This window comes from Gobio gobio (assembly GCF_949357685.1).
Source record: "Gobio gobio genome assembly, chromosome: 1".
Lineage (NCBI taxonomy): Eukaryota > Metazoa > Chordata > Actinopteri > Cypriniformes > Gobionidae > Gobio > Gobio gobio.
This window is the reverse complement of record NC_137097.1, coordinates 47,580,651-47,593,432: the sequence shown is the minus strand read 5'-3', so window position 1 is coordinate 47,593,432 and position 12,782 is coordinate 47,580,651. Positions and strand designations below refer to the sequence as shown.

General features: G+C 37.7%; 1 protein-coding gene across 1 annotated transcript in view; it reads right to left on the bottom strand.

The window, feature by feature from the left end:
• The window catches only part of kat2a (K(lysine) acetyltransferase 2A), a 33,920-nt gene extending 21,441 nt beyond the window's left edge, over positions 1-12,479 (bottom strand). The window contains exons 1-11 of the mRNA XM_079823153.1: positions 12,191-12,479; positions 11,544-11,667; positions 10,681-10,826; positions 10,431-10,520; positions 10,089-10,270; positions 6,635-6,826; positions 6,436-6,542; positions 5,894-5,998; positions 5,431-5,567; positions 5,105-5,313; positions 4,847-4,973 (exon numbers count right to left, since the gene is read on the bottom strand). Coding sequence (XP_079679279.1) covers positions 4,847-4,973; positions 5,105-5,313; positions 5,431-5,567; positions 5,894-5,998; positions 6,436-6,542; positions 6,635-6,826; positions 10,089-10,270; positions 10,431-10,520; positions 10,681-10,826; positions 11,544-11,667; positions 12,191-12,409 — 1,638 coding nt within the window. The 5' untranslated portion in view covers positions 12,410-12,479. The remainder of the gene's footprint in view (positions 1-4,846; positions 4,974-5,104; positions 5,314-5,430; positions 5,568-5,893; positions 5,999-6,435; positions 6,543-6,634; positions 6,827-10,088; positions 10,271-10,430; positions 10,521-10,680; positions 10,827-11,543; positions 11,668-12,190) is intronic.
• Positions 12,480-12,782: the final 303 nt, after the last annotated feature.

Sequence of the window (12,782 nt, the reverse complement as noted above, 5' to 3'; positions counted from 1 at the left end):
GCTATTTTTGCTTATAACTTCTGAACTGTTTGTCCAAAATTCATGTCTTCCGCACCATGCTTTGAAGGTACTCAAAAAGTTTTTGGGCAGTGCCACCTTGTGGTCAGAGGTTATAACAAAATTTACAAACATGCTAATAACTTTTGATTAAATTAGCCTAGTTTAATGAAACTGGTCATAATACAGTCATTGGCTCATGCCGAGAACATAGATACTAATTTTGCCATATTTGGTCAAACATCCTGTCCTCAATGTTCTTATTTGATCAAAACCTACTTTTTCAAACTCATCCTAGACCGTTTGTCCAATTTCAACCAAAATCGAATCGTATCATCTTCAGACTGTGTCAACAAAAAGTTAGGAATTTTGCATCAATAGATGAAACCGTTTTTGTAAACCGCAGTGACGAAGTTGAGCCATGATGCCAAAATGACTCTTGAGGCTGTATCTCTGCAATGCTTTGACATATTGGCATCAAACTTTGCATGTGTCATTGTTCTCTTATTCTGACCACACCACATACATTTCGTAACTGTGCCACCTATTGGTCAAAAGTGATAAACCATTAACTTATATTATCAGTGACTCTATATATGATATTTCAGCCATTTTGCCTAATCTTCTTAAACTGTATAATTGTTCATTGCTGCAGCTGGTCTGACACTCTCAGACTACAATGCATTTTCAGCCTTTTGCCTAAAATCATCTTAAAACATGATTAATTTCTCATTGCTGCAGTTGATCTGACACTGCCAGCCATTTTGGCATGTCTTGTCTTCTTCTTTGCGCTTGGCCCCGGTATTGCTGCTTGCAGCTATATTTATTATTAGGGGCCAAGCACCGAAGGTGCGAAGGCACCTATTGAAACCGTTCCCGTTCTTATTATTATTATTCATCTTCTTCTTCTTCTTCTTCTTCTTCTTCTTCTTCCGCCACGAAGTCTATGGCAGCCCATAGAACCGTATGGTAAAAAGTTGTGAAATTTGGCACACTAATAGAGGACAGTCTGAAATATCACCGTAGCAAATTTGGAGTCTCAAACTCAATCCCTCTAGCGCCACCATCAGTCCAAAATTTGACTCATGTTTATGCTAATAACTTTTGAACCATAAGGGCTAGAAACAAAAATCTTTTTTCCTCTGATTCCTTGGCTCAAGACGATTCCATTGCACCCTATGACGTCATTTTCCGTCATAAAAATTTTCCCGCCATTTTGAATTTTCCGAAAAACCTACTTTTACGAACTCGTCCTAGACGGTTCATCCGATTTGCACGAAAATTGAACCAGATCATCTTCAGACCATGCTGACAAAAAATCTTGCAAATCAAGTTGATTCGTCAAATCATTTGCGATAAACGCGCAAACAAATTTTACGTAGCGGTTGCAAAAACACTCTTAAGGCAATATCTCCGCAACGCTTTATCGTATTCAAACCAAACTTGGTACATGTCATCACAAGCATGACTTGAGGCAACATACAGCGTTTCGGCGCAGCGCCACCTACTGGTCCGGAGATACGAAAAATTGCAATTTTTGCTTATAACTTCTGAACTGTTTGTCCAAAAATCATAAAAGTGGTCTCGTTACATTCAGGACGGCATGCCGAGTCGTCTGATATTCAATTTTACCATATCGGCCATTTTGGCTGTCGGCCATTTTGAATTTTGTCAAAAAATGCTATATTTTACAAATGCATTAGTATATTGTTACTAAACTCGGTATGTGACCTCCTTGCTATGCCCTGAAGGTACTCAAAAAGTTTTAGGGCAGTGCCACCTTGTGGTCAAAAGATATAACAAACTTGACAAAAATGCTAATAACTTTTGATTAAATTAGCCTAGTATACTGAAACTGGTCATAATAGAGTCATTGGCTCATGCCGATTCAATTGCAACCTATGATGTCATTTTCGGTCATGATAATTTCCCCGCCATTTTTAATTTTCCAAAAAACCTACTTTTACGAACTCGTCCTAGACGGTTTGTCCGATTTGCACGAAAATTGAACCAGATCATCTTCAGACCATGCTGACAAAAAATCTTGCAAATCAAGTTGATTTGTCAAATCTTTTTCGATAAACGCGCACACAAATTTTGCGTAGCGGTTGCAAAAACACTCATAAGCCTCTATCTCCACAACGCTTTATCGTATTCAAACCAATCTTGGTATATGTCATCACAAGCATGACCTGAAGCAACATGCAGCGTTTCGGGGCAGCGCCACCTACTGGTCCGGAGATACAAAAAATGGCTATTTTTGCTTATAACTTTTGAACTGTTTGTCCAAAAATCATGTCTTCCGCACCATGCTTTGAAGGTACTCAAAACGTTTTGGGGCAGTGCCACCTTGTGGTCAGAGGTTATAACAAAATTTACAAACATGCTAATAACTTTTGATTAAATTAGCCTAGTTTAATGAAACTGGTCATAATACAGTCATTGGCTCATGCCGAGAACAGAGATACTAATTTTTCCATATTTGGTCAAACATCCTGTCCTCAATGTTCTTATTTGATCAAAACCTACTTTTTCAAACTCATCCTAGACCGTTTGTCCAATTTCCACCAAAATCGAATCGTATCATCTTCAGACTGTGTCAACAAAAAGTTAGGGATTTTGCATCAATAGATGAAACCGTTTTTGTAAACCGCAGCGACGAAGTTGAGCCATTATGCCAAAATTACTCTTGAGGCTGTATCTCTGCAATGCTTTGACATATTGGCATCAAACTTTGCATGTGTCATTGTTCCCTTATTCTGACCACACCACATCAATTTCGTATCTGTGCCACCTATTGGTCAAAAGTGATAAACCATTAACTTACATTATCAGTGACTCAATATATGATATTTCAGCCATTTTGCCTAATCTTCGTAAACTGTATAATTGTTAATTGTTGCAGTTGGTCTGACACTCTCAGACTACAATGCATTTTCAGCCTTTTGCCTAAAATCATCTTAAAACGTGATTAATTGCTCATTGCTCCAGTTGATCTGACACTGCCAGCCATTTTGGCATGTCTTGTCTTCTTCTTTGCGCTTGGCCCCGGTATTGCTGCTTGCAGCTATATTTATATTTAAGCTTTTAGCAGATGCTTTTATCCAAAGCAACTTAGTAGTAGAAGTAGTATTTAAGTTTATTGCCATATCAGCATCACTGGCTATTACACGGCAGATACATATTAAACATTTCACAACTTAATTTCATAAATACAATATGATCAAAACAAACATTTTATTAAATTAAAATACAAAAATAAGTACATGTACAAAATGAGTAAAATTTGATAAAAGATTCTTTAAATGTATTTGTGCTAAATATTGTAAAAGATTTTCTGGATCCATAAATAAATCCTTAAAAGTTTGTCAAAGCGCTGTGTCATAACATTAAAAATTGGGCAGTCTAAAAGTATTACAGTTTTACAGTCAAGTTGGTATTACAGTATTGACATTTTGGTGCTTCTTCACAAAGCAACTTAGAAAAGAGGAGCAAAAGCAATTTGTCAAAGAGCCAACAATATTCATAATATACAATGCTGGGTTTATTATACAACTAGATTAAGTACACAGTTTTTTTTAGAATTGTATTGCTTCTGAAATCGGCATCATTCTTCAAATAAAACTGATAAAGGATCCTGGTCTTTTTCTTTTGGGGCCTCCTTCCAAAACGCAAGCAGTGACACTGACATTGGATGCATCAGGTTACAAATTGTTGGATAAATTGCTGCTTGTGGTAAGATGGATAAAAAAGACTCCCCCCTTTCTTTGACTCAGTGGTATAAAGAGGTTTTTGCTGTGCTCCCTCGTGAGAGAATGGCTGCTGTGAATAAGGCTAATGTTCAGAACTTCCAAAACCTATAATCTCCGTTTATAGACCACTGGCCTCCAGTAAAATAGTTTTTTGCATTGGTTAGGGCTCCCTGGGGTGTTTGATCCCTCTTTCTGGAGGAGAGCCTAAGACAACCTATAGAGAACAGTCATTGTGCCTTTGTGTTTTATTGTTGAAAGTAACATGTATCAGTATCCATAATGTGTATGTCAGTGGAGATGAATATGAATATGTACGGGAAACTTTTTCATGCGTTTTTCTGTAGGTTTTGCTTGTCACTTTTTTTTATGTGACATTACCCCTTTTTTCTTTTAATTGCGATTTATTTATACTTTTAAACCAATATTATTATTTTATTATTATTGATACATTATCATCCTTAGTTTATAGTCTCGCTGTCTCTTTGTAGATGAGGGGCAACTTATATTATACTTATTATAATATATTGTTAATATATTGATGGTACATATATACAATATATTATATATTCATATAATATATTGCAGTATATTGCAAAATATACAAATGATTGCCGCTTTCAATATATTGGAAAATATAAATATTAAATGCCATATATGGGAATATATTGCCTAATGTATTACATGATATTTTCCAATATACTGCAATATATTTTTGGTTTCGTAAGTGAATGTTCTTGAGGATTGTTTGACTAATATCTTTATTTTTCTAATTTTTTGGTACTATGACCATGTCAATACGGAATAAACATGTTAAAAAAGATAACTAGATTAGGAAAGTTTGTGTAGTTTTTTTCTGGTATTGCTGCTGTAATTATTTAATGAATATATAATGAGAACCATGTTCTTCAATAAAAACAAAGGTTTTTGAGGTGGGAAAAAGTAATATTGATTGGAGGTGTTTTTTTTTTTTTGCATTTTAATTTAGAGTTCAATAATTTTATATACATTTATAATAATTTATTAATTTAAATATTTTAACGTCATCCTGTCCCCACTGGTTTAGATTAATTTAACCTCCATAGAGTGCGTCTCCATACCTTGACCTGCTCGTTGGAGGTGACCGCACAGAAGACGATCTCTGTGAATCCCTGAGTGGGGAACATCCTGAAGCAGATCCCTCCAATCACACGGCCATCTTTAATCAGAGCCAAAGTCTTGTGCTTCCTGTGGTCACACAGAGGGCGCAGGGTCAAAAGAGGCTGAGGAGGCTATCGAGACACAAAACCTGACAACAGCTAAAGGTTGAGGCAAGTAGTGGGTTCATTGGAAAAAGGAAGGGGTCACTGCAAACTTACGGGTCAAACACAAGACGTGTGATGTACTCTTTGGGCATGCGGGGAAGTTGATGAGAGAAAACATTTTGCAGGCCCACGAGCCACATTAGAATCTTCTTATTGGACTTCTGAGAGAGAGAGTTACCAATCACATGGAACTCAATGATGCCTCTCCTCTCCTCCAGACGAGCCGTCTCATCACGAGCCGCGTTGGCCGACAACAGACTAGTCTGGGAAACCAGAAATCAGATTAGAAGATTAAATTTTACTCTTCAACTGTAAACGCAATATGGAAAAACCTCAAGGTATATTATTATGGCCACCATAAAGGCGTGATAAACTCTGACCTCTGGCCCCAGCATGGCAGCAGGGTCTGTGATGGTTTTCATGACTTCATTGACCAGTTCCATTGGGATGTCACCCATCACTCGGATCCGCTTGGCATCCTCCAGAGTCAGTGCCTCAGGAAGCTTTCGCTTCTCTCCTAAGAGACAATGCATTACACACTGTTAGGCGAGACTGACATGATCATTGTCATCATTCTTAAGTCAACCGCAGGGTTTCTTAACTCTGGCCCTTGAGATCCACTTTCTGCAGTTTACCTCCAACCTTGATTAAATTCACCTTGATTAGCATGTTTAGGTGTTTGATTAGGGTTGGATCTAAACTCTGCAGGAAAGTGGACCTCGAGGGCTAGAGTTGAGAACCCCTAGTCTTATGCATATATATGATTGCATACTTAAAATTGTAATGTCAAAGTACAGAGTTCACAGTGCACAGTAAATAAATCTTGCAACTTGATCTTCTTACCAGTTGTTGGTTCAGAGGAGGCAACGTCCAAACCTGTAACACCCAGAGCAGAACCGCTGCTGCCTTTACTGAGAGGAGAGCCAGACACTGAGACTGGACTCAGAACTAAGACAGTAAGGAAAAGGGTTTGAAGCAACAGAGACTAAAAAAAGCATTTCAAGCCAAGTTTCTATGGTGGCTAACACACTGGCAGATGCATTACAGTTAATTTATTGATTATTAAATGATTGAAGAATCAAATTACAAATTGTCAGACAATTTTTGAACATCTAAAATGATAAAAATGCCTTTATTGACATTAAGTTATCTTTATTATTTGTAAATTTTGATGTTTTTAGTAATGAATTTAGTTCAATTAACTAAAAGCTTAGGTTGTTGAAGTTGGCTTAATTTGAAACAATTATAAGGGTGGTGTAGCCTAATATTTGTGAATAAATGTCCATTTAAATTTGAGAAAGTTACATTACAGAGAAACATTACAAAAACATTACATTATGAGAAACATTACAAATGGCTCATCTCTAACAACCACCCAAACATACCTGTTTGATGCCCCAGTTGTGTGCCTTCTGAGGCTGGCATGGTGAAGTCTGCCTCCCAAATGGGGGAGTTTTCTCCATAGATTTCTTCTTCCAACATGGAAAGAAACCTAACAAGCACACACACAAATATATAAACAATTGGACTTTGTGAGAGTGATGGTTTTGGAGCGCATATTAATACAACGGTAATGTGTCTTACTTGGGGAAGTGTGTGAGGATCAGAGTGCGTTTCTCTGGTGGGAGCTTGTCTTTCTCCACTCTGAACTTCTCTAGTAACTGTCTGCGGGTGACGGTGAAGATGGACTTCAGCAGACTGCGGCCAAACACCTGACAGGTCTCGTAGCGTGGCAAGCTGTCATTGCTCTGAGGAACGTGACAGTAACACAGCCACCTGAAACACACAGACAAAAACTAATTCACAAAATTGTAATTGTATTGGTTCATACACATACAAAGTATAATAAATGAAGTATAATATTTTGAAAGAAATATCTTATGCTCACTAAGGTTGCGTTTTGTATGATCAAAAATACAGTAAAAACATAGAATTGAATTACAGTAAAAAGAGAATTTTAATGCATCCTTGCTAAATAAAAGTGTATATATATATACAGGGAGTGCAGAATTATTAGGCACGTTGATTTTCTGATCATATTTTTTTTCCAGGCACATTTGACCAATTCCAAACCACAGTAATCCTAATAACTACTATTGATTTAGTATTTAATAATGTATAAGTGATATATAATTGTTCATGAAGGCTGGAAATGAAAATCACCTTATATTCAGGTGTGCAGAATTATTAGGCATGTTTTCTTTTACAGATAAATTGAGCCAAAAAAGAGATTTAACTCAGACTGAAAAGTCAAAAAGTATTAAATGCCCATGAGAAGGATGCAATACTAATGCAATACTAGACATTGCAGTTAAGGCATGACCATTGGACAGTGAAATGCTCGTTGGGTCAGTAGGATCTGACAAAAACAGGTGGTGAAGAAAAGACACCTGTTAACTGCAAAAGAATTAAGAATTAAGGTGAAGAATTAAGGGTGAAACCATCAGGAACCCTTTAGTCTCCAGCGCCACCATTTTCCAAAGCTGCAACCTACCTGGAGTATATATATATATATATTTATCAGAGCATGTGAGCGGGGAGCGGAGCGTAGCGCTAATATTTCCTCCAGAGCGGTGAGCGCCTTTCTGAAGATTCCGCTCAACTCGCTCAACCCAGAATGCCCTTTGGCGATTTGCTAGATCTAGAATCTGTGAAATAGCTAAGCAATAGTGGAGCAATAGGTTATGGAGTTCAAATATTGTTTCAATGAAGTTGCGAGCCTTATACATAAATGCAAAGTTAAGAACGAGCAGGGAGAAGAAATTGAAAGGCAGTGTGGAGAGATTGTGAGAGTTAGCTAAGATATTGGAATCTAAAGCGACACATTGCCAGAAAGAACAAGGATGTGCTACACAAACATGGCAGTGCAGCAAAAGGTGAGCTATATATCATTCGATAATAAATTAATAGTTAAATAGGTAAGGCACGGTAGGTCTATCGTGTATACGGAGCCCTGCTCTTATTACATGCAGACAAAAATATACCATGGCCATTGGCCACAAATTAATATTTCGTTCCCATGAATTAAGAATTAATTTTCTCATTTCTAAATCGTAGCCACAAATTAAATTCGTTCCCACAACTTCTTAATTCGTTCTCCCTGGTTAAGTAAATCGTGGCCACGTTGAACTAATTCGTTCTCCAATTTTATTAAAACTATAGGGAACGGATTATTACAATATGGCCACGATCTAATTAAAATGAGGAAACAAATTATTAAAACATGCTGACGGGTGGTAATGAATTGTTAATTCGTTATGCAATCATGGAAAGCAATTATATATTTTTTTGCACTGCGCAAAAGTTCAGTTAAGAATTTTGGCCTAATAGTTAATTTTAAAACTTTGATCTAGGCCTATAGCCTGTATATTTTTATTTATATAATTAGGCCCATTCATTTGTTTAATTTTACAGCATTTTTTTGTACAATTGATACAAGCCAATTTAAATTTAAATTAATCCTGCGCACTGCGCAAAAATCAGTTACAAGAATGTTGGCCTAATAGTTAATTTACTTTTAAAACGTTTGTGGATTTTGTATGTTTTTGTTTATATAGCCTACATTTTATTTATATTATTAGGCCCATTTATTCATTTAATTTTACAGCAGTTTGTGTGTACAATGGATGGATATAAGCCAATTTAAATTGTAATCATGCGCGTTGCGCAGAAGTTCACTAGTCAAAATTCTGGCCTAATAGTTAATTTACTTTTAAAACTTTTATGTATATTTTTGTTTATATCATTTTTATTTATATTATTAGGCCCATTTATTTATTTAATTTTACAGGACTTTTTGTGACTAGCCTAATTTTTAATTTGAAATAAAACATTTCTTTTTGAAAAATGTTGTTGTTGCTCAGTTCTTTAGGAGGTAAGGCTGTGGTCTAAGCTAAAAGTGATATACATGTAGATTTTTTTTTCCTTTTTTGGAGCGAGCGGGGGGCGATTTGAGTGGAGCGCGAAGCAAACTTATAGTTTAGTTTTCAACAATATATATTATATATATATATATAGCCTCTCTCTTCAGGGAAAACCATTAAAGGAAAATGTATGCCTTGTGTAATAATTTGTTACATTTATATAGCGCTTTTCTGGGTACTGAAAGCGCTATACATGGAAGGGGGGAATCTCTTCAACCACCACCAATGTGCAGCATCCACCTGGATGATGTGACGGGAGCTATATTGCGAAAGAACGCCCACCACACACCAGCTGATTGGATTGGTGGAGAGGAGACAGAGTGATGAAGCCAATCAGTATGAGGATGATTAGCCAATGGGCAAATTTGGCCAGGATGCCGGGGTTACACCTATACTCTTTTTCCTAAGGACATCCTGGGATTTTTAATGACCACAGAGAGTCAGGACCTCGGTTTAACGTCTCATCTGAAGGATGGTGCTTGTTACAGTATAGTGTCCCCATCACTATACTGGGGCGTTAGGACCCACACAGACCACAGGGTGAACACCCCCTGCTGGCCTCACTGACACCTCTTCCACCAGCTACCTTGTTTTTCCCAGGAGGTTTCCCCATCCAGGTACTGATCAGACTCAACCCTGCTTAAATAGTTAACCAGGACAAATCAAGTGTTGGGTATGTGATATGTAATGGGCTGTGAAGTGCTGTATGAGACAAATTAATAAAGCCTATATCCAGCCTGAACACGTTTAATTTCTTGTGTGTGTTTGGGAAGCTGCAGTGACAGAAAAATGACATTTTAATTTAGATTTGAAGGGAGTAAAGCCTGTGTTTAGAAAATGCAATTTTGCCAAAGAACATCATTTAGGCTACTTTAAATAAATGTTCATTTAAAAGCAACCTTAATCAGTGTAGTATGTAACCATATCATCACACTTCACTGAGAATTTGAATAATTGTAACATGACGATCGGGTGCGGGTCAAATGCGGATATCAAAATCATTTTATCATTTTTACCAGCGGATTCGGGCGACATTAGAGCTGATCTGCGCACCTCTAATATGTATTTAACCTACAAACAAAAACTCATTGCCAATATAACTCAAAAACACACACCTAGTATAATCAACTTTGTAGGCGGCTGTATCCTCTTTCTGAGCCCTCTGACGGAACTGTGATGGAGTCTCCAGCTTCCAGTAGTTCAGACAGAGCAGAAACATCTTACTGAGCTCATACATGGTCTGCCTCTCCTTAGGCGCCAAATGACTGAACTTATACTGAACAAAGTTCAACACCCCCTGAGACAGAGAGAGAGATCTTGAGTGCAGAACAACTCTGAATAAAATGACAAACACAGTCTGCTCATCACTTCCTCTAACCCTTAAGGACATTTAACATGAAATATGAATGGCAGAAAGCTTTGCTTGTGATACAGACTTATTCACAACATACACATACTTGTTCTATGTTGGGCTTTTCAAAGGGTGGGCTACCGAGAGAGCCTTCCACTACTGGTTTCCCCATCTGCAGAATACACTTCCTCAGCAACTAAGAAAAGAAAACAGGCAACCATCAAAACAACACAGACAAAAATGTGAAATATTCACCTGACAAGTAAACCAAAAAAATTCTTAACATGTTAGTAACTCATCTTGAGCATGCTTGCACTTTAAAAAATGAAGGAAGCAGATCTCATTGGCTCATTTACCTTGAACAAATAAAAGTAGACTTGTTTGGTGTCAGTGTCTTCTTCTTTATGGACAGACATGAAGAGATTCTCCACATCCACCACCATCCCCAACAACCGGTTAATCTCCTCCTCAGACACATTCTCCAGGTGAGACACATGTTCCGCTAAAAATAAACGCATAAGAGAATGTGAACACTAACTGAAACATGAATTACTCTACGTTAAATGATGTAAACTACACAATTAAGATATACTGGCCTGTATAACCACAAAGGCTGCTTGTCTCTGGTTTCATGACATATACTTTATAAATCCATGTAGGGTGATACTTGCTACTGTACATTTCTGAGACACTTTTCAATAATATTTTTGGGCTTTTGATTATTTATTAAACACACCTTGTCCATGGGTTACACCTTGGCTTGCTGCGTTTGAGAAGCTTATATCATATAAGCTGTAGAATGGAGCAATCGGGTTCCAGAAATAAAAATCCCATATTAAAAGATAACTTACAAACCATCAAAAACAGACTTACTGTATTGTTAATCGATGGTATATGGTTTTTGTTTAAGCCAACAGCCCGCATTATTTCAACTAATTCTTTAAATAATTGTGTTTAACAGCGGAGAGACTACATTAACAAGAAATAAGTCCACCAATCAGAGAATCGCAACAAGCAAGTCTTATTGTCAGATTTCCTTCAAATCTAAAACTTTTTAAAAATCCCTATTCGAATAATTAATGGAAAAAAATGATTATGGAAGCAAGGCCACTGAAAAAGCGGGCGAGCAATGTTGCACTCTACTGACACAAGCCTATTTGGATTATAAGTCTGATATTAGTGTGACGTAATAGAACTTCCATAGAGGCATTATTCTTACCCAAAGAGTGTCCACAGCTTCGGCAGGCCTCTGTCAGACTGGCTGCCTGCTGCTGGAGCTCCATACGAGCAGCTGTTGGTGGATTGGGGTTTTTCCAGCCATTACATTTACAAGCATCATTCACCTGTGATTGAAGAACATGACACGAAAGAACTGTCAATAAGGACAGCAAACATCAATTAGATGTTGATCAGGTGAATATTGTCAAAACATTCCTATTTATAAGTATGCAGTGGTAACAGTGATAACATGGCATACTAAAAGGGGATTATACTAAATAAAAACACACCTAATGTATGTAACATGTTATAAAAACATACTTAATACATGCATTCAATTAACCAGCATAGACTAATTGTACGCCAATTTCTTAAAACCTATTATGCTACCCATTTTGACAGCAATAATTCTGCATAGGTAGGAGTTCACTAGAAATGTGACAGTCATTTTCCACTCTTTAGCTCATATGAAGGAGGTTTTCAAAGTCTTGTGTTTGTCATTTTCCAGGCTTAAATCGTCTTTAGTCTTTTATTATTTGTATTCGTCCCAGGGAACATACGTGACTAGTTTGCAGACTGTTGGTGAAGCATTGACACATGAAAGGCCCGGGCACTCGCTCTATTGTTATGAGACGAGCTCTTGGTTACCTTGCAGGAGGAAAACACTCCGAGTTTCTCCAGCTTTTTAGCCCGCGGAAACGAGCGGACTTGGGCTTTCTTCTGGTTGGACCATTGCTGTTGACTCAGGCCTGGTCGGGCCGGGTCGCTGCTCCCGGCTGCGGTGTTTGGGTTGGACCCTGCCGGGCCGCTGGACTGAGCTTGCTGAAGCCGGGGCTGCGCGGAGGTCTGTGCCGCCGGGTCCGCCATATCAGCAGCCTCACTTCCCCTCCTAGGATCGCCGCGCACACTTCCACCCTGTGCCGTTTCAATAAAGTTTTGTGATGGTTTTCGAAACACGGTCTGACCACTGCACTGCGCGTGCGCAACATGTGAGGATGCTGGGAGATGTAGTATTACAAACAGTACTACAGAATAAAACGATGCAATACTTTCCACTGGGGGGCATTAAACACTTGAGCTACTTATTATTGTACTATATCACTTATAAAGTGGAGAAAATAAGCTTATTAAACATTTAGTACTATTTTAGTAGAAAAACGTATTTTAAAATGCTTCAAAACTACTCTAATGTGGATAATTCATTAGCTGACTGACTTTTTAGAAAAATAACAAAAGGTAA